This window comes from Tympanuchus pallidicinctus, unplaced genomic scaffold (genome assembly GCF_026119805.1).
Source record: "Tympanuchus pallidicinctus isolate F22 unplaced genomic scaffold, pur_lepc_1.0 scaffold26, whole genome shotgun sequence".
Lineage (NCBI taxonomy): Eukaryota > Metazoa > Chordata > Aves > Galliformes > Phasianidae > Tympanuchus > Tympanuchus pallidicinctus.
The window spans coordinates 1,028,407-1,047,159 of NW_026294743.1; the positions used below are offsets into that span (position 1 = coordinate 1,028,407).

Sequence of the window (18,753 nt, forward strand, 5' to 3'; positions counted from 1 at the left end):
TGGTTAGAAAAAAAACCCACAAATTTCTCTGTGAGAAGAATAATTAAAAGCAACAATGCTGTTTCCAAGAAGTTAAAAACAAAGTTTGAAGACATTTGTTGCTCAGTCTGTGGTGTAACAGAAAGAGCTTTACCCATGGAATTCTTCTAGCACTATTTTCGAAGCTGCTCTATAGACAAGGAAAGAGTCATAAATATTGTTTGGTTTTAAGCTTGTGTGAAAGTCCAGGAATTTGATCTTATTTCATATTACCTACCTGTTCATTTACTACCACTTTTTTTAAAATTATTTATCACCTATATAGAGGAATTGGTGATTGGCTGAATTACATTTAAAAAAAAACTGAAAGCTTATGAGTAACATCAGTTCTGTGTACCTTGAATTAGTGCATAAAATAAATGTACATAAAATCAATTTTAATAATGACTTCATTGGTTATATTATTTTTTGCAATCTCTGTTTCCATTAATTTTTTGTCAAATTCTACTGAAAATATGATGCCATTAATAAAATAATTCAAGACATAAAAGGACTGCCCAGCTATTATACTTCCGAGGATTACCTTTTAATTGTATTTCAACATGTAAACTTATCAACTCACATGGCACTGTAGTCCTTACCTTTCTCTCTGAACCCTGAAATGGAATCACAGAATGGCTTAAGTTGGAGGGGACCTTAAAGCCTGCCTAGTTTCAACCCCACATCATGGGCAAGGTTGCCACCCACTAGATCAAGCTATTGAGGGTCCCATCCAACCTGGCCTTGAGCACCTCCAGATATGGGACATCTGCAGCTTCTCTGGGCAGCCTGTTCTTGTGCATCACCCCCCTCTGATTAAAGAACTTATTCCTGACGTTTAACCTAACTCTCCTCTCTTTTTATTTAAAGCCCCTTGTTCTGATAGTATCAGATGGTGTAAAAAGTTGCTTTCCCTCCTGTTGATAAGCTTCTCTCAAGTACTAGAAGGCCATAATGAGTTCCTACCAGAACCTTCTCTGAACCTAAACAAGCACAGTTCCCTCAATGTTTTTTTTTCATGAAAGATGTGCCCTTCATAAGATAGGTGCATAAGTAGAACTAAATGCAAAGTAGAACAGTTTTCCTCACTTTAGGTTAGATATCAGTCTTGACTCTGTTAAGAAATTGGATAGTAAACCCACCCTATCTTTATCTGTGTTTTTTTTTTATTAACATAATTATATGTTTATAAGATTGTTGAGAGTGTTCTGATAGTTCTTGAGAGTGCAACTTTATTTCAGAACTCTTGATTGCTTTTCCAGAAGAATGCAAGTCGTGCCTGTACACGTAATGGAAATCTTTGTCATATCTATCTCAACTTGTAGACATTTAGGTTTTGGTTTAGTGTTTAGGCATTTCTAACAATATAAACTACATAGTTTGAATTTAAAGCTTTGTATTGGATAATGGATTCATGACAACTATCTAAAAATATTAACCATCAGCACTTTGCTAATTTTCAACAATGAAACTGTTTGACTGTATTGTGATATTTCCATTGCTATACAATTGCCTTTAGAGTAATGCTTCTAAATAAGTGATAGTTATGTATTATAGCTTGTCTATGCTTTTGGATGTTAAAGGTTTTAAGAATATTTAAATATATTTCAATTAACACTTTCCATGGTTTTAACGGTCCTACTGTGGGACTTAAGTAATTATTCTGATCTTGTAGTAAAGATGTAAGGTATTTTTACTTTTTTTTTGATGGTAAGAAAATTAGAAATGAGTATTTCTTTAGAAGTTGCAAGTAAACGTTATGTATTGTTAAGTGACAAACATGAATAACAGTTTTGTTAATATATCAGCCTCAGTTAGTAAAGATTTAAAGAATTGTAGTGCGTAGGTTAAACCAACACTTTATTTAAGCAATTTCTTATGGAACTGTTTTGAACATCAGTCACACAATGATAAACCAAAGCAACTGAAATGGATTGTGGTTAATATTACTGTCAGTCTGACAAACGCTCCTGACAAATGCCAGGAGTGCACTGCTAGTCTGTTACACTGCTTCGACTTCAGTGTTTATTTCTTAAGAGGTCACTATGGTTTGGAAAGAGTATTACATATTATATGTATAGCTGCATATATTTTATTTATACAGCAGACACTGTTTCCCACCAGAATGTGTCACATTCAGAAGCACACTTTTTTCTTTGTTCACTGGAAGCAATAAATTTTAATGTGTTTATGGAGTTGAATAAGGGAAAAGAATGAAGTGAAAATACTTGGAATACATTGAGTTATCAGAGCATGATTTTACATTCTCAAAAGTTTGTTATAAGATCTTGTATGCAAATAGCTGTTGATAATTTGTCTTTTAAAATTTTTGTGAGATCATAAACTGGCAGTATTAGAAGAAAATTATATCATTCTTAAATCTTATTTTCTCTTCACCGTAGCTACATGTGTATACACTAGTATTTTATTCTCATTTTCATCATTTTCTTGCAGTACTTGGTAAGTCATCATCAATTTTATACTGGCTCTTATATAAGTAATTACTTCTGTTCCAGCCGAGTGTGTAGGGAAAAAAAAAAATAACAAAAATCAACAAAAACCAACCAAACAAAACCCCCAAATCTCTCACTTTCAGCAAAATGGGATTTTTAATTGGTGTGTGAGACCCAAAGATATCAAATGTATGTTTTAATTGCAATGACAAATCAGACTAGGTTTTTTTATTCTAATGTAAACTTCACTGTTGAGTGTTCTTCAGCATATCAGTCTCAATTGTGTTACAGGCTGTGCATTTCAAGAGCACAAATTCAGTGTCCATATAACTTGTGCTTGAATATTTTTCCATGTGAGGAGGGAGAGAGGGGAAAGAGCATGAAATTTGTTTTCTTATGTCTTGTTACTTTTGGCTAGGAGATAAAAAGCAGTAGCTGTTTTGATCTGCACCTGTTGTACATTTGCAAATTTAAAAACTTGACTACAGGGGCATTAGAGCTTACAGACATTCTGTGATAAATATTTTTCATGTAGGAGATGTAAAATAACATTTCATTCATCTCATATTCCAATACAGGAATCAATGTAGTATGCTAAGTAAAGCTGGTTAACTCATAGGAATTAGTCAATGTCCTTCTAAGCACAGAATGTTTTTCAGAATTGGACAGTGAAAGAAGGTGAGAAGACAAGATAAGAGGAAGCCGTAATTGATTCAGCAGTGATGATTTACTTTGATAGTCATTTGCAACTGCAATTTAGACACTGAAAACTTTGACATTTATCATTGCTGAATCAACAAGTTCCCTTGTTACTGCCTTGCAGTAGATTCATCATCAGTACCTTTAACAAAAGATAGCACTTAATTAAAAACATTCCAAACCAAGACAGGACAAGCTTTGAAAGCAGGTGTGGATATTTTTCCTCTTCCTGTAGCTGTATATTAGAGCTCTTGTGCAAAGACCTGCTTGTGCAAAGAGGTTTTCAGAGCTTGACATCTGACATAATCATGTTAAAATAATCTTCGAAGGGAAAGAAAGCATTCAAACAGGAAGCAGTAGCCTAAGCAGTATTTCGATTTTTTGGGATTTGTGTGTTGATACCCTTTAAGAAACAATTATAAAGCAAAATCTAGGTGAGAGAGCAAAGTCTTTCTTCCCAGTCTGCCATCTTTCTCTATAAAGAGAGAGGACTAGGGAGGAAATAGGAGGTCGTGCTTGTGTTCTGGGAAATCTGGATTGAAGAACCACTTAAAAGAAAGCTGTGCAAGCATATGAAGCTCTCTTGTTCACATTCCAGGACGGTGCTATAATTTTTGGATTGTTACAGGCTTTCTTTGTTTGGACCCAAAAATTTATCACGAACTAGGAACTAATACCAACTGAAATGCTCTATAGTATGATATGTTCTACTGAAAAGTTTTAAATAACGTAAGGTTTTTTTCTACTTCTTAATGGGTGAAGAAATGATTTTGTACGCTTCCACGGTGCAAGTAACCCACAGACAGTTGCCTTCAAGGACTTTTGTGGGTAATAAAGGTGATCAGTTATCTTCTGTGACAGTTGATCTGTTTTATTTGGACACATTTTCCGAAACGAGGGAACAAAACTACAAACGGTCACACGGCTGTGTAAGCGATGTGATACAGTGCCCTATTCCCTGCCTCCCGACATTGTTTTTGCAGCACCATGGTCAGACACCCCGCGGAACAAGTCTATCCGTCCGATGGGGCACTTCAGCACCACGGACAGGGGCTGCGCCAGCCAAACGCGAATTGTCGAGGGTAGACTTCTTGTGCTGATGTCTTACAGTATCATGCAGCATTTAGTTTTGGGCGTTTTTCTGAATTTTCATGCATGTGATTTTCGTGCATGTTTTGTTGCTTATTTCTCTTAGAGAGAATCCTCATCTAAGTATGTCTTTGTGATGATTTATCTCAATATTTCTTCCTAACTCCTTAGTTTAGGTAGAATTTGTTAAATATTTTTGGAGCTTCCAGTGCTTTGTTACACTGACATAACCTTCATTCTATGAGTTTCTTTTTTCTTATTTCTTGTCATTAGCTGATTATATTCTCTTTATCAAATCGTCGTCTTAAAGCATGCATGGATGATACCGTTCATCACTATCATTCTGAGGTGTTTTTTTTTCCTTACTTGCATTTCAGGTTTGTTTTGAGCTTACTCAAAGAGAATTAAGAATTAAGAATTAAGAAAAATTTTTTGATGTTTGAAAAATTGTTGATGTTTTAAAAATCTTTTTGCAGGTAGCTGTTGTTTTTCATAAAATAAAAAAAGATGATAATTTGGCAATACTGGAAGACTTCTCTCCCTCAAGGAACAGTGATGTTTGTAATATAAAGATAAAAATATTAACTGGTAATTAAAAATGAGCTTTCAAAATACTGTTATTCATTTGTATCTGATGTTATTCTCCATCCTACATTTGTTCAAATGCCCTGAATGTATAGAGATTTCTAATTGAAAATGAACTGTGCATGGTTCATAACCCTTAAAGTGATCACAGAAAACTGTGGGGCTCATGTCTGGCTTTAAAATATATTAGCAATTAAAATAGAGCAATTTTATACACGTTTTAGGCAGTCACAGAAATATGGAGAAAATAAAAAAGGCGACAATTGTTTGCTGTATCTTTATAATTTTTTTTTAATACTGGGAGAAAAAAAGTGAAATAGTTAACAAATTCAAAATGGATGGAAACAAGCTTTCCACACATTAGGCAGCCAAGTTTTGGAATTTGTGCCTTCAGTGCATTTTTGATAATTAAATTTTATGTGAATTTTTATTGTAAAAACATGCGAAAGAAAAATGCATTCAGAATAATAAATAGACAAGGGCTACTCTGAAAAGCAATGCTTCCTATTTTATTCTATTTGCCCGTGATGTCAGAGGTGGATGTTGGTGTGGGATGGCATTAGAGGTTGAACCTTCCCATCAATACTCTGTTACGTTCATCAGTGCTTGCTGAACGTCGATGGAGACCAAAGAATGGATATGAGCACAGTGAGACAGCGGATAGTGCATTTCAGCAGTAGTAACAGCAGCAGTGGAATACCTCTGCTGATGCACATTTTTTTTGAGCATATAGAATTACAGGCTTTTGTTGATTGCTGTTGAAAATGCATAGCTAATAGTTGTGATGATGTTGGAAAAAAAAAAAGTGTTTTATAGCTGAGAATTTTTCTTTGTGAAATGTTGTTATTGTGCTCTTTGTTGTAATAAATAGGAAATATTTATGAGGCATTACTTCCGGAGTGACCAACATCATATTGTTCAAGAAATCTGGATCACTAGGGTGTGAGAGGGCACGTGGTAGTGTATTGTTCTCCTGTTTTTCAGTTTTTCATAATTTGTTTCCTTTCCATTAGAGATAAATTGTTGAGCTTCACATGTTTCTTGGTCTTTCCCATCATAAGCATGCATATGTTTTTTTTGTGTGCCAGACCAGTAAAAAATTATTGCTATTTTCTGAAGTCATTATTAAGTATGATTACTTCTGTGGATGTGAGATTTTTTTTTTTTTTCCATCTTTGTATATGGTTTCTGGGTTTGTTAAGCTGTCATAAACAATTTGTCAGTTTGCTGGGGAAACATCTTGTCTATACAACTGTTGCTATGCTTTAGCTGTAGTAATTTTACCAGTTTATATACTCAGCTTAATACTTTAAGGTCAGTGCTTTCATTGATGTGACATTGTTTTATGACTTCAAATTACTGTGTATTTTATGTCTAGTCTAAATAGTTTTTCTGTCTGATTACAGTAGTGCTAGACTTTACTTTAAAAGCAACTTCTGGTTTATGAAAACATTCAAATAGCGAAACTAAAATAAAATATGTGTAGAAAAGAATAAACAAAGAAGAATTGCTAGTGGGAAATAGTGAGAAATTGGGGATGATTGTATTGCTCTTAATTTCAACTAATTTCTTCTAATATTGTGATGGGTTTTATTACATTGCTTTTTTGGGGCCTTACCTAGCACCAAATTTACATTTAAAAAAAGTCATGGAAAAGAGTAGCAAAAAGTGAGACCTTCTTCCTAAGATCCTTTGAAGGAGGGAGAAAGGCATCCTGTGCTTTTGTGAGATTGTAAGTCTCTGTCTTGTATTAGCTCTCCTTTTCACTGTTGTCTCCTCACTGCCTCCACTGCCGTATTATTATTTCCTCTTATTTATCTCTCACCCTCTGTCAGTCCTCTATTTCTTTCTCATTTTTTTTTTTCCTTTCCATTTCTTTGTAAACATAATGCTGTTGTAAATTCTGAGAATTTTACCATGGCTCTTTTTGGTAGTACATAGCTTGGAATTGCAGTCTGCAAAACAGTTAAGGACACCAACGCAGCTGCTGAATCTACTTAATTTTAGCTTATAGGAGGAGAGAACATATGCTGCTCAGCAGAACAGAACATGGCAGACTCCATTCTTCTATACCACTCTGTTACTCTAAGTCACCAGGTTTGGTTGTTATAAATCTGGCTATTATGACAATCACAAAACCACAGATAGAGTCAAAGCATCTCAACCAAGTGCAGATTAGTAAATAATTCATTATACTCCTTCTGAGTACATAATGTATTCTTAGTTTACCAATAGCCAAAAAAAGGTGTTTATATGTGAAGCCAGACAAAAGCAAACAAGAAGAGGAAATACAAAATGTTTCACAGCGCATGGAGGATTCCTCATTTGAGTGCTAATCTCTATCCAATTTCTCCTTTAACTGAAGTAACCAGAATTTGCTGTTAGCATCTCATCTTTATAGCCTTCTAGTGTTCTATTTGTAGAGCTTGATGCTTGCACGTAAAGGACAACACTTATTTTGTTTATGCTTAATCTGCATAAAATATGAATTTGTGCCAGCTTTTAGCTTCTGGTCCTGTGATTTTAGTACCAGTGAAAAGGAATGTTCTTATTTCTGATTGCTTTGTATAGATCTGATGTTGAGTGTGATGGCTGTTGATTTCTGAGACAGCGTCTTCTGTTGTCAGAGGAGCATCGTCTTTGAAGGGAAGACAGTGTTTTCAGAATCAGCAGATTCTGTGATTCAAGTGCATGTGGCTTTTCCCTAGATACTGTTTCTGGAAATCCATAAAGGGATTTGCTTATTTTATTGATTTTTAATAAGTAGATAAGGATGCAGAGATTTCTTGCACTTGATATCATGGACTGTATATGCAAACAGTTGCTTTTGGCTAGCAGGGTTGTTTTGTGAGTAATGCAACTGCAATGCCATACCCCCTTCACTTCTGGCAAACAGCTTGATTTCTCCTCCTGATTCACAGGGACATACAACTTCCGTTCTTCCTGGCCTTTTGGAAGACTACAAAGCATAATAGCTCACTTCAGTTTACCTTCCATGTGGCATAACAGTGTAATCCTATCTCAACTATAAAGTGCGTGGAACATTCAGTTTTGCTGAACAATTAATTAAACCTTACATAAAAGCATGTGTGTTCTTAATTAGTTTGCAAGTTTGCAGTTCAGTAGTGCATAGTTTCTAGACACTGTTTAGTTTTGGAATCTGTTAAGTATGTTATAGCATTTGACACTATTGGTAGCAATGTGAAGACACAAAAAAAGTGAACTGCGAGATTTTTTCCTTCAAATTCAAGTTCTTTGGATTTAGGTGGCCTAAGATGTATCTTGTTAATTTAGTCATTGCTAAACATAGTTTTTCTTCATTTTTTTGTTCTTCAGATTTATTTATAATCTATTTTTTAAATTTGGACTTTGGGAATCTTCTATACTTTGCACTGTTGTTGGTATTTGTATAGACAGACTCTGTAGTTGTTAGACACTTTTAGGTCAGGTTTTGCTAACGTCTATTCTTGTCTCCAAGGTATGACGTGAGCTGTTTAAAAATCCTAAAACTGACTGTGGTAATTTAAAGTGCATATAAATGTGCCCACAAATAATCCTCCAAATACTTGAATGCAGCTAATTTCTGCTTTTTTCCAACTCCCTTTTTGAATTCTTAGTTTTCATAAAATAGAGAACTGAGTCCAGAAAAAAGAATTCTGGTAACATAATGTGATCAGGTATGTTTTTTGGAAAAGTAATTTCAGAGAAAGCTTGTAAAGACAATCAAATGGTTTTTAAGCAGTACATATTTTTTTACTTAAAAAAATAAATAAAAATAGCTCAGTGGTTTTTGGACACATACCTATTATTAAATTTATTTTAGAAACAGAGATAAGAGGATTATGGTATTTTATTCCATATGCAATGCATCATGAAATGCCCACAGACCCTACACGTGATAAAAATGCTGATCACAGTCTACTCAGTAGACTTGCCACTTAGATCAAATAGCTGTTGAGAAATAGTTGTTTGCACCCTAAGCTGTGTCTGCAAGTATTAAGTGAGGTGGCTGGTGGCCAGTAGTGTAAATAAATTAAAGATGCATCTTAGTGAAAAATTTATTTGCATGTCAGAATAACTACAAGTTTACTGTACTTGAGTGCCCTTCTCTAGCTTTTGTTGCAGTCATACTCTCCAAGATGTATATCAAGAGATATTGACTATTTTAATATGAAGTTGTAAGAGAAGGGCCATTCCTGAAGTTCATCCTGCTCAATATCTTGCCTCTGTGAATATCTAGTAACAGGAACCTAGTGAAAGAAGAAAAGAAGGAGAGCATACAAAGAAACATCCTTTCCTTTAGATAACCTGCCTTATCTGGCAGGCAGAAGTTTAAAGACTTCATAATCTGGAAAAACATTTTGCACAGGGTTTAATGGTGACTGGTGGTCTCATGATATTCTTTTCTTAACCCATTTGTGCATGTTTTGTATTGCTTCCGTCAGCAGTGATTTCAATTTAATTATATGAGAACATGCAAATGTCTCTGTTTTTTAATTTGAATAATTATGCCATTTTTAATTTAATCTACTCTCTGAAGTCATGTGAGGTCTTGCTGTTTTGCAACTCTTTTCTATACCTGCAGATGATTTAATGTCAGGCCTACATTATAACAAGAGGAGCTATTCCTCAGAACTTTTTACGTTTTCATCCTATTTGATTCCTTTATCCCTGTGAATTTTCAAGTGTTGTAATTTTTTCAGACGCCTGTGTTCAGAGTAATGGATTAGAATTGTAAGCATGAGTGTAATGACCTATCAAGAAGCTTAACTAGATGAACATTAAGAAATGTCTAGAGGATGGCTACTCAACAAGTCCACTGGAGATGTATGTTAACCTTAGTTAAGTGATTAGAAGTGAATCCTGTGCAGTTATATACATTTTTCTGATTTCATATTTTGATGTAAAAAATTAGAAGAGTACACTCACTAGTGTTAATGACTATTACACAGTTTCAATATTGCATATACAAAAAGTATGTAACTGTAGGATTTCTTATTTCTCTAAGAAACCATGTGAAATTCAAGTAGCTGCTTATGTTGAGGCTCTCAAAAACAGTGTTATGAGTGACTGAAATATCATTTACAATAACATAAAGGACTATGTATGTTTCTCTAAAAGTAAAGCCTCCTATGAATTTCCACGGGAACTCCAACAAAGAGCACTATAGCAATGATTAATAGAACAAATTCTCAACTACAAAACACTGTTTTTCAACGTCATTATCACAATTAGCTATGCATTTTCCCTAGCAATCACGAGAGCCTATATGCCGTGCTTGTGAAAATCTACATCAGAGGTGACCCACTGCTCTGTCACTACTGCTGGAATGCATATTCCTCTATTTTAGTCTGCTCAATGCACTGTTTGGTCTCAATCAATGTTCAGCAAGCATAAATAAATTTCAACGTGTGCCGTTTGTTCTGCATTTAGCAATTCATTGACACACCTTTGTTACATACACTCTTCCATGTCAGAAGCCATTTTGTTATACTGTCTGGCTGGCTGCCCTCTGTTACGTGGTAACAAAGTGTAATGGAATATTGATAGGAAGCTTCAACTTTTACTGTCATACTGCCAACATCTGCCTCTGATGCCATGGCTAGCAGAATAAAGCCTGAGGCATCACTTTGGGAGCAGTGTAATTTAAAAATGGAGCAGTAAAGGTTGTATGCTATCTAAATGCTTGATGGGGCAGATGACAAAGTTTCTGTCAAGTTCTGTCCGCTAGCTTCTGCCAAATTTTGATGTTTGAGTTCATGGTTTCCTCATCTTAGCCTAGTAATGGGGGTAGGATGTGGACATCAACTACGTACCCAATCTTTCAGAGCTGAATTGGTAAGGGTTTGTTTTCTCCTTGGTAGATTGTTTTCTTGCTTTAAAGCTTTTCCCAGAGCTGCTCAAGGATCTATTCAACAGATCAGTGCAGGGAGTTCAAACTGTGCAACAGGTGATTTTGGTTTCTTTTGGATTCTTCAGTGAATTTGGGTTCAATGTGGGTTAAAGGTAAAATGTCCTCTAAAGAAGTTGAAGGAGTTGAAGGATAGCATTTAAGAAAACGGTACTTGGCTATTAGAGAGCAAGAGTGGTGTGTTTTAGCAATGAATGAGAACAATTTTGGCGTCCTTTCTCAAAAACAAAAATTACAGAAGGAAGAAGAGTGATTTATATTACATGAATTGCTTTCCAGGTATTTCCCAAATGACAAACATTAATAAGGTTGAGGTGCAATTAAAACCTTGTGTCTTGTCTTTATGTCTCTGTCTGGGAAAAAGAAGTTTAACTTAAATGAACAGGAAGCCCTAACAATATTACAAGTTCTGGCTTCTTATGGGAGTTAATTATGTGCTAGTAATGCATACAGTAACTAAACAAGCAATTCTGTAAAAATGCAGTTGTGGATAGATTGCAAAAGAGTGTACGGCACTTGGCATATTTGTAACTATGAGAAGACTAACAGTGGAACACTGAATAAATTTCAGATATTAATGTGTTAAAATATGCTGATAAAGGGGGCAGGGTACAGAGTAATGTTAAGGCTAGAAGAAATACCTTAAAATGGAAGTTATGAGGAACATATCAGCTATCAGTTCATAGTTTTGTATGTAGGAGAAAAGCTGTTTTTAAATGTGAATAATTTAGTTACTTAAAAAGTGATGAGCTATAAAAGTTAATTGACTAAGAAGTTACATTTTTTTGTCATGGTGAAGTTTTAAAATACAAATTTTTAGGGATGATATTTTTGCACATTTTTGCTCTGCTTATGTTAGCTAATTAGCAATTTTCCCAAATGTGCATATTCCTTTTTCTGTGCAGTGTCTTTGTTCTTGAACACGTGTACCTGAGTCCTGGAGAGATTCTGCCCTATTTAGAAGAGCAGTAGACATTCTGTTTGTCACTGTTAGAGGTGTTTGATGGTGAAACAAGGACTCTCTAGAAAATGGAGGCACTGTTGTGCCACTGTTTCAGTTTGCCTGGCACCAAATAAGATAAAGGAGCAGCAAGTATAACCATACACCATAGTTCCTAGACGTATTTAACAGTGGTAGATCAGTGTGTTTTCTCAGTTAATTTTCAACAAAATATTCTTTGTTCCGTGTCAAAGAAATTGATTCCATAGACTGGTAGGAAGTCTGAGGCTCACTCTATTCAGCACTTGAGAAAACAAAGAAAAAAAACTTCCATTCACCATTTTTTTTTTTTTTTTTTCCTGCATTTTGGACCATTTTTCCATCATTCCAATGAACTTGAAAACCATCTGAGTTAGTCATTTTTTCGGTACAGTTTGATAGCTTAGTAGCCGTGACTTCTTTTGTCTTGACTTCTGTAATGTCATCCAGTGTTTTTGCTTGTTAGAATTTTTCTCTACCATTTTTCCCCCAAGTAAATAATTATTTTTAATTGATGAGCTAATAACTAATTTTCTTACCTTAAAAGTGGTGCTGTAAAGAAAACAAATTCTGAAATTTATGGATGTGAGGGCTTTTTTAGCCTTTGTTTCCTCAGTACTTTGAGGCAAAGGGAAACCATGTTGAGTAGTGCAAATTTCCGGTCCCACAGCTACATCTAGCATAGTTTGAATTTACTCATCTCCCTTGCTGTTTATCCACAGAGGAGATAATCATGATTCCCTATTAGTTTTGGAATTAAAAAAAAATAATTACAACATTTCAATTGAATCTTTTACGAAATTAGAAGTCAGAGGATTGCTTATTTGTGCTTATTTTTTGTGGCTCAAGCTCAGTTAACTGTTTACAGTGCAGTTTAATACACTAGAATCACCTCATCCTTAAAAGCAGTTGTCAGAAAAATATGGGCCTGCCTGGTAGGATGTATTAGCCCAATACATTGTCTCCATTTTATTATGAAGCTGCTGGGGAAGCTGTGATATACAGCACTGTCATTACAGATCTATTGTTAGAAGGGTCCTACAGTGTTCTGTGTGTTGCCATTAATTTATAGCAGTAAACAATATGTAGTCTTCCAACTGCAGCAAAGCAGAATCTTTTAATGAGGTGGATGTTATTACCACAATAAATCAGTGCATTCGTGTAATGTATAATTCAATGTGTGTATTCCCACTGTAACTTCTCTGAGTAAGCTGATAGTGTATCATTGTCAGTGCACAGCTCCATGGTTCTTTTTTTTTTTTTTCTCCCCTAAGCTTTCTTTCATTTGGGGATTTTTTTTTTCATTTGTTTGCATATAAATGTGACATGTCTTGATAGTTGTCCTGTTGTGGGCTTCAGAAACCAACTGTAACAATAACAGCCAAAATCAATACTGTGGGTTCTGGCTATATGGATCTCTGTGTGATGCCATTATTATTACTTTTTTTTTTTTTTTTTCCTGAAAAGAAAATGAAATCAATTCTAATTGTGTTTAGCTTTATATTCAAGGAATGTAATTTTATAACTATTGATTTGAGCCATACTCATTTGGAGAGTAATAAAAATAGAGGCAGATGAAGAGAAAGCATTAATTGTTCCAGAACCATACATCACAACACTGTTTCTATTTTAATTCATATAATTTGTCTAATAATGATGACCTTCTTTCTTCTTTTTTTTTTTTTTTTTTTTTTTTTTTTTTTTTCCCTCCCTCAAGCATAGCCAAGTCTTTAGGGAAAATCAGTACAGATGGAGATTCCAAAATGGTTCTTGCAACAAAAAGACTTCTTAGAGTCAGTTTTGTTCCTCCCTGGAATAAATTTGTTAAATCAGATAAAAATCCTTTTATACAGGAACCACTTATTTTAAGGGTTATATTTCAAATTAGTGAACTGCAAAAATAATAATTAACCTAAAATGTTTTCTTTGTCCTACTGCAATTTGAAAGCTGCTTTAAGTAAAAAACATAAGATCTTAGGTCATTCATAGATGTACTCTATCCTTGAAGAGAAAGTACTTTGAAGCTGCTATGCCAAATTTCATGCACGCTACAAAAAAGCAGATATTTGAAAAGTAATAACCAGAATAGCACAATAGTTTTTTGCTTGAACTGTGCTTGAATTACTAACTGGGTTATTGATTGTGTTTGGATACTTCTTAAGTTTCTTCTTGCCTTGTAGTGTATGTATTTACTTTTGCCATACAGAAATAAAAAAATAATTTTGCGCATTTTTGAAGTTACGCTTCAGGACTTTCATATTCTTTTTGGATGGGCATAATTTATGTTAATAATATACAAATAACATTTTCCATATGTACGCGAAAATGGTATTATGTATTTGTTCTGCACATATATATGAACTTATTTTAAACCACTTATAGCATTATTCACGTGTAACAGCTATATTCAATTCTGGCTTTCCCAGCGCTGAATGTGTAAAGTACTCATTTTTCCATATAATTTATGTCAAATACTGCTCAGGAAATGCATGGCTGTTGATGGTGAAGCATTATTTTTCTTATGTCTTTGTCAGTCTTTGTTCATTGCTTACCTATGTTGGTGAAAGTTGGATTGATTTTCTTTTTTTGATGCTTTTGATTTGTATATTTTATATCCACATTTTTATATCAATATTCAGCTATTTTATTTGCCTACTGCAGTGTTTCAGGTTTTATTCACTAAGTAAAATTTGTCTTGAGATGGTAAATAGAAAGCATACAAACAAGAACAGTAATGTCAAAAATCTGCACTGGTAATCTTCTTCCACCCTATTACTTGCTATTTCCCCCCCTAAAATTTCCAAAGATGTGTTTGGTTATCACACTCAACCCCCGTCTCCCTCTGAAGCACACAAGTTAACACGTCTTTGTCCAAGTCATCCAATTAGTCCTAGACATTTTGTGGACTGAGTTTGGGTGATTATCTATAATCAGTAGTAAAAACAAATTATGCCTATATGGATGTAAAAGAGTCTTTTGTTTTTCCAAGCAGTTTTGTGTGCGTGCTTGGGATTCTGGTTGGAAATACAGAGATTACACAGCTACTTATAAAATACAGCACCTACATTTGCGGAATACCACACCCATCATTTTCCACTCATGGTGATACTAATTCTTGCTAAAAAGAGCGTGGGATGCATGGTGTGATAATACATCTTGTTATCTTTATTTGCTTAAATGTTTATTTCTACTAACTTTGTAGCCTATTGGAGCTTTGAACCCAAAGAGAGCAGCGTTCTTTGCTGAGAGATATGAATCATGGGAAGATGATCAAGTTCCAAAGTTTCACTACGGTACACATTACTCAACTGCAAGTTTTGCACTCGCGTGGTTATTAAGAATTGTAAGTACATTGTTTAAAAATGTATTTCTTTTAAATGATAATAAAAATAAAAAAATAGCTAGGAATGAATTAAACTAAAAGCAATGGCACAGGAGAATGTTGAGATTTTTGAAGAACTGTGATCAGGGCCTTAGTTTGATTACCAAGGATAAATGTATTTCATAACTTGAGCAGAAAGCTTTAATGTTTATGGTATGGGCTTATCTAATCAGCAAAACTTTTCCTCCTTAACAGTTACTTCTTAGTGTATGTTATCATGCTACTTTAAATATAGTTAACTTTCCTCCTTTGCGTATATTCTAAATGAACTATATACTGAACATGTGTCGTTTCTTATGAAGGTATTTAATTTTCAATTCCTAATGATAATAAATGAATTATTTTCTGAGACTTCATAATATAAATAATTTATTCTTTTTAAATTTGCTGTAATTTGTATGCAAGTTACTTTTGAGATGCTATGTATTGGTAATATATTGATTAAACAAAGTATTTTTCCCTAAGATTGAAAGGCAATTTATCTCTCAGAAAGTAATTTCTTTGGGAAAGCATTAGCACTACATCATTAATTAAAGCTTGTTAGAATGGTACAAGCATACATAAATCCTTGAAGTAATTTATAGCACTTAGCTAATTTCAAGCAGTTATCCACTAATAAGCGCTTAAGTGTTCTTTAACTAAGAGGAGGCTTTAAAATCTCTAACGTTTTTCTTTCCTAAATCACAAATTACATATTTAACAATAACAACCACGAAGCTATCAGTATTTAATGCTGTCATTGTATGAATAGGATGCCTTTAACAAAGTAAAATGTATTACATGCTCCTTTTAAGAAAATCTAAGGTATTTTGAACTTTTTTGTATTTTTCAAGGCAATTAATTGTGGCTTCTCCTCCAGCCTTTGAATATTTATTTCATATTCATTTGCTTTTCTGTATCTGCGTTTATGTGCATAGAGTAGAAATTAAATAATTTGTTGAAGAAATAAACGTAATTTTGAATTTCTCACTCTTGGATAGTAGAACAAACTTTTTTTGATTAAGCACGTATCTTCCAGAAGAACAGCACCATTATTAACCTAACCAGAAGTTAATGAAAAGTTTCCTAAAATTGCTAAAGAAGTATGTTGCTGTTTTTAACTATTGTTTCTAAAATGTTTCAGGAACCCTTTACAACACTTTTCCTAAATCTACAAGGTGGGAAGTTTGATCATGCAGATAGAACCTTTTCATCTATTTCAAGAGCGTGGCGCAACAGTCAGCGTGACACTTCAGATATCAAGGTAAAAACTTTCCTGAATGGTCTTAACATATTTTGTACTGTGTTTATCTCATCTGTGGTTCTGGGCCCACAGCTAATGGAAAAAGGAAAAGAAGTTTGGAAACTATCCTATTATTTGAGAAAAGACGCAATGCACATTTCTACTCTGCACAATATTTCAGTGAATTTTCTTTTGTAAAATTTAGCACTTTTAGCCTGGAGATTGAAATAAGGCAGAATTGGCCTTTGTGTTATAGATATGTGTTTCATTGTCCTTTTGCTCCTCCCCAGAAGTTTTAAGCTGTTGAAAACTCAATAGAAACTGGTATCGATTTTTAACCAGTAAGACTTAGTTGGAGGCATGGTATGTTTCAAGGAGAGCTAATATGAGTTAGCTTTGGCAGCAGCTCTTGTTGGCTGGTACCACAGTTCCACAGAGAAAACCAAAGCATGTGGGTGGTCATATCCAGTCTTGGTCAGTAACCTGTGAAGGCCTTGGACTGGTGATCAGAGTGAGAAACTAATGCTGCACTGTAGTATAACGTTTGGTTGAACTTCTGATCTTTTGATTCCAAGAGGTGGTGTGTTGCGTAATTTTCTACTTCTTCCTTGTTCATTTATTTAAGCAATGCAAAATAAAGGTTCTTTGGAATTTTGCTAGTGCCACCATCATTATTATTTACTAGTTAGATTAACACTCATGTTTTTGCAGTACTGAGTGTCTTCACATTATATCTTCTGCTCTGAAAATTATTAAATGCTTTTTAATTCTGTGAAAGCACTATTTAGTACCTTCTAAGTAATGGACAGGCATGATCCTTAACTCATTTAAGTGCTTCTTAATTCATACTGCTAGTGTTTATAATCCCAGTTAGGATTTGTTTGTTTTGTTAATGTTACATAAAAATCAGACATTGAGAGCTTGGTAATGTTTAATGTCCCAGTTTAGTTTGGGACCAGTCTTTAGCTCCAAAATATAGGGAAGTTAAGTCTGTCTCTTCTTTGGTTGCTGTTTTTCTTTGACTAATGAGTAGGTTTGTTCATACTTTTTCACAAGCAGTTACTATTTCTGGCTTTGTAGCAAACCTGTTGCCATAAATTGTTTTGTCATTATAATTGCAACAATATAGTTGTTATCAGTGTTGCTTTTTGCATTTGTTTTCTGTTTTCCAAGTGTAGTACTTGTGTAATTTCTTTTGTACCATGCTTAGAGTTTTTGAGGATAGGCTGAAATTCTCATCCTTTCTTCTGAACAGCTTGTTGCCTTCGTAGTGTCATCTGGAGTTTTATTACTGCACCTTCTATGCCATGTCATTAATGAGATTATTGACTGGTATTAGATGCAGGGCAGACCCCATTACCGTGTCTTCCCGGTTTGACAGTGAGCTATTGATAACTGCTGTTGGAATATGGATTTCCAGCCTGGGTACTCTCACGTTATTGTAACCTAATCTCATCTTCATTTCTCTATTTTGCTTATAAGGAAGTCATGGGAGATTGAGGCAGTCTCAGAGGTGAAGCAAGTTGTGTTTATTGAAACAGGCTGCCTAACATATGCATGCCTAAGACACCCTGTAACCCAGTAAGCTTTTTACATATGCTTTGCATTGCTTTATAGTTTTCCACCTAATAGATGGGGTTTCAGAAATTACAAGGAGTTAAGTTGCTGCCAAACTGGCAACATTACTTTTGTGTAGGATAGATTTCATGTCACATTATTAGCAAGGTAAATGATGTCCAAGAGCAATTACTAGCCAAATTCAGAAGTAGGTACCTAGTAATTCAGATTTTTAATGATAAGCTGCTTGCCTACTATAGCAAAACTTGAAAGATTTAGGATGTAGATCTTTGGTTTTCTTGAAAGATTTGCTGTAAAATTGTGCCAAGATGTGTAAAAGGAAAGTACTTGTCAGACTAAAGAAAAAAATATTCCCATTCAGTCAAATGTGTGTTTGTAGGAATCTGTGGATACAGCAGTAGTTAAATAATGCAGGCATCTGGGTTTATGGATCAGAAAGTTCCCTTAGATATCTGTGGTGTGCTTGTTCTATTGCCAACCTTAATTGTATTGAAAAAAAAACTAACCAAACTTTGAATATCTACTCTGAACTTTTTCTGGAGCTGTTGAAATAAACTTCAAGTAAGTTATGGACAAATCTGCTGAAGTCCAGAGGAAAATGACCAGAGGTCAAGAAAATGAGACCAATGATAGAAACACTGAGGTTTTAGGTTGTTTACTTTGGAGAAAAGAGGAATAAGGGGAGAAATGTCAGTGTCAGGTCTGATGCTTTTGCCTGATGGGGATTTTGGTTGGCGGGGAAAATGCACTTTGTTTCTACTGTACACATCTTGTTCCAGTGGGCTGCCCTGCCAGACTTGGTGCAGGTGTGTGGTCAGTATGGCCTATTGCAGGAGG

The 18,753-nt window shown here is 34.6% G+C and overlaps 1 protein-coding gene across 4 annotated transcripts in view; it reads left to right on the plus strand.

Annotated features, from left to right (window-relative positions):
* LRBA (LPS responsive beige-like anchor protein) overlaps nucleotides 1-18,753 on the plus strand; it is a 363,075-nt gene that overhangs the window by 247,593 nt on the left and 96,729 nt on the right. For all 4 annotated transcript variants that reach the window (XM_052690432.1, XM_052690429.1, XM_052690431.1 and 1 more), the window contains exons 45-46: nucleotides 14,937-15,077; nucleotides 16,240-16,359. In XM_052690432.1, the coding sequence (XP_052546392.1) occupies nucleotides 14,937-15,077; nucleotides 16,240-16,359 (261 nt within the window). The remainder of the gene's footprint in view (nucleotides 1-14,936; nucleotides 15,078-16,239; nucleotides 16,360-18,753) is intronic.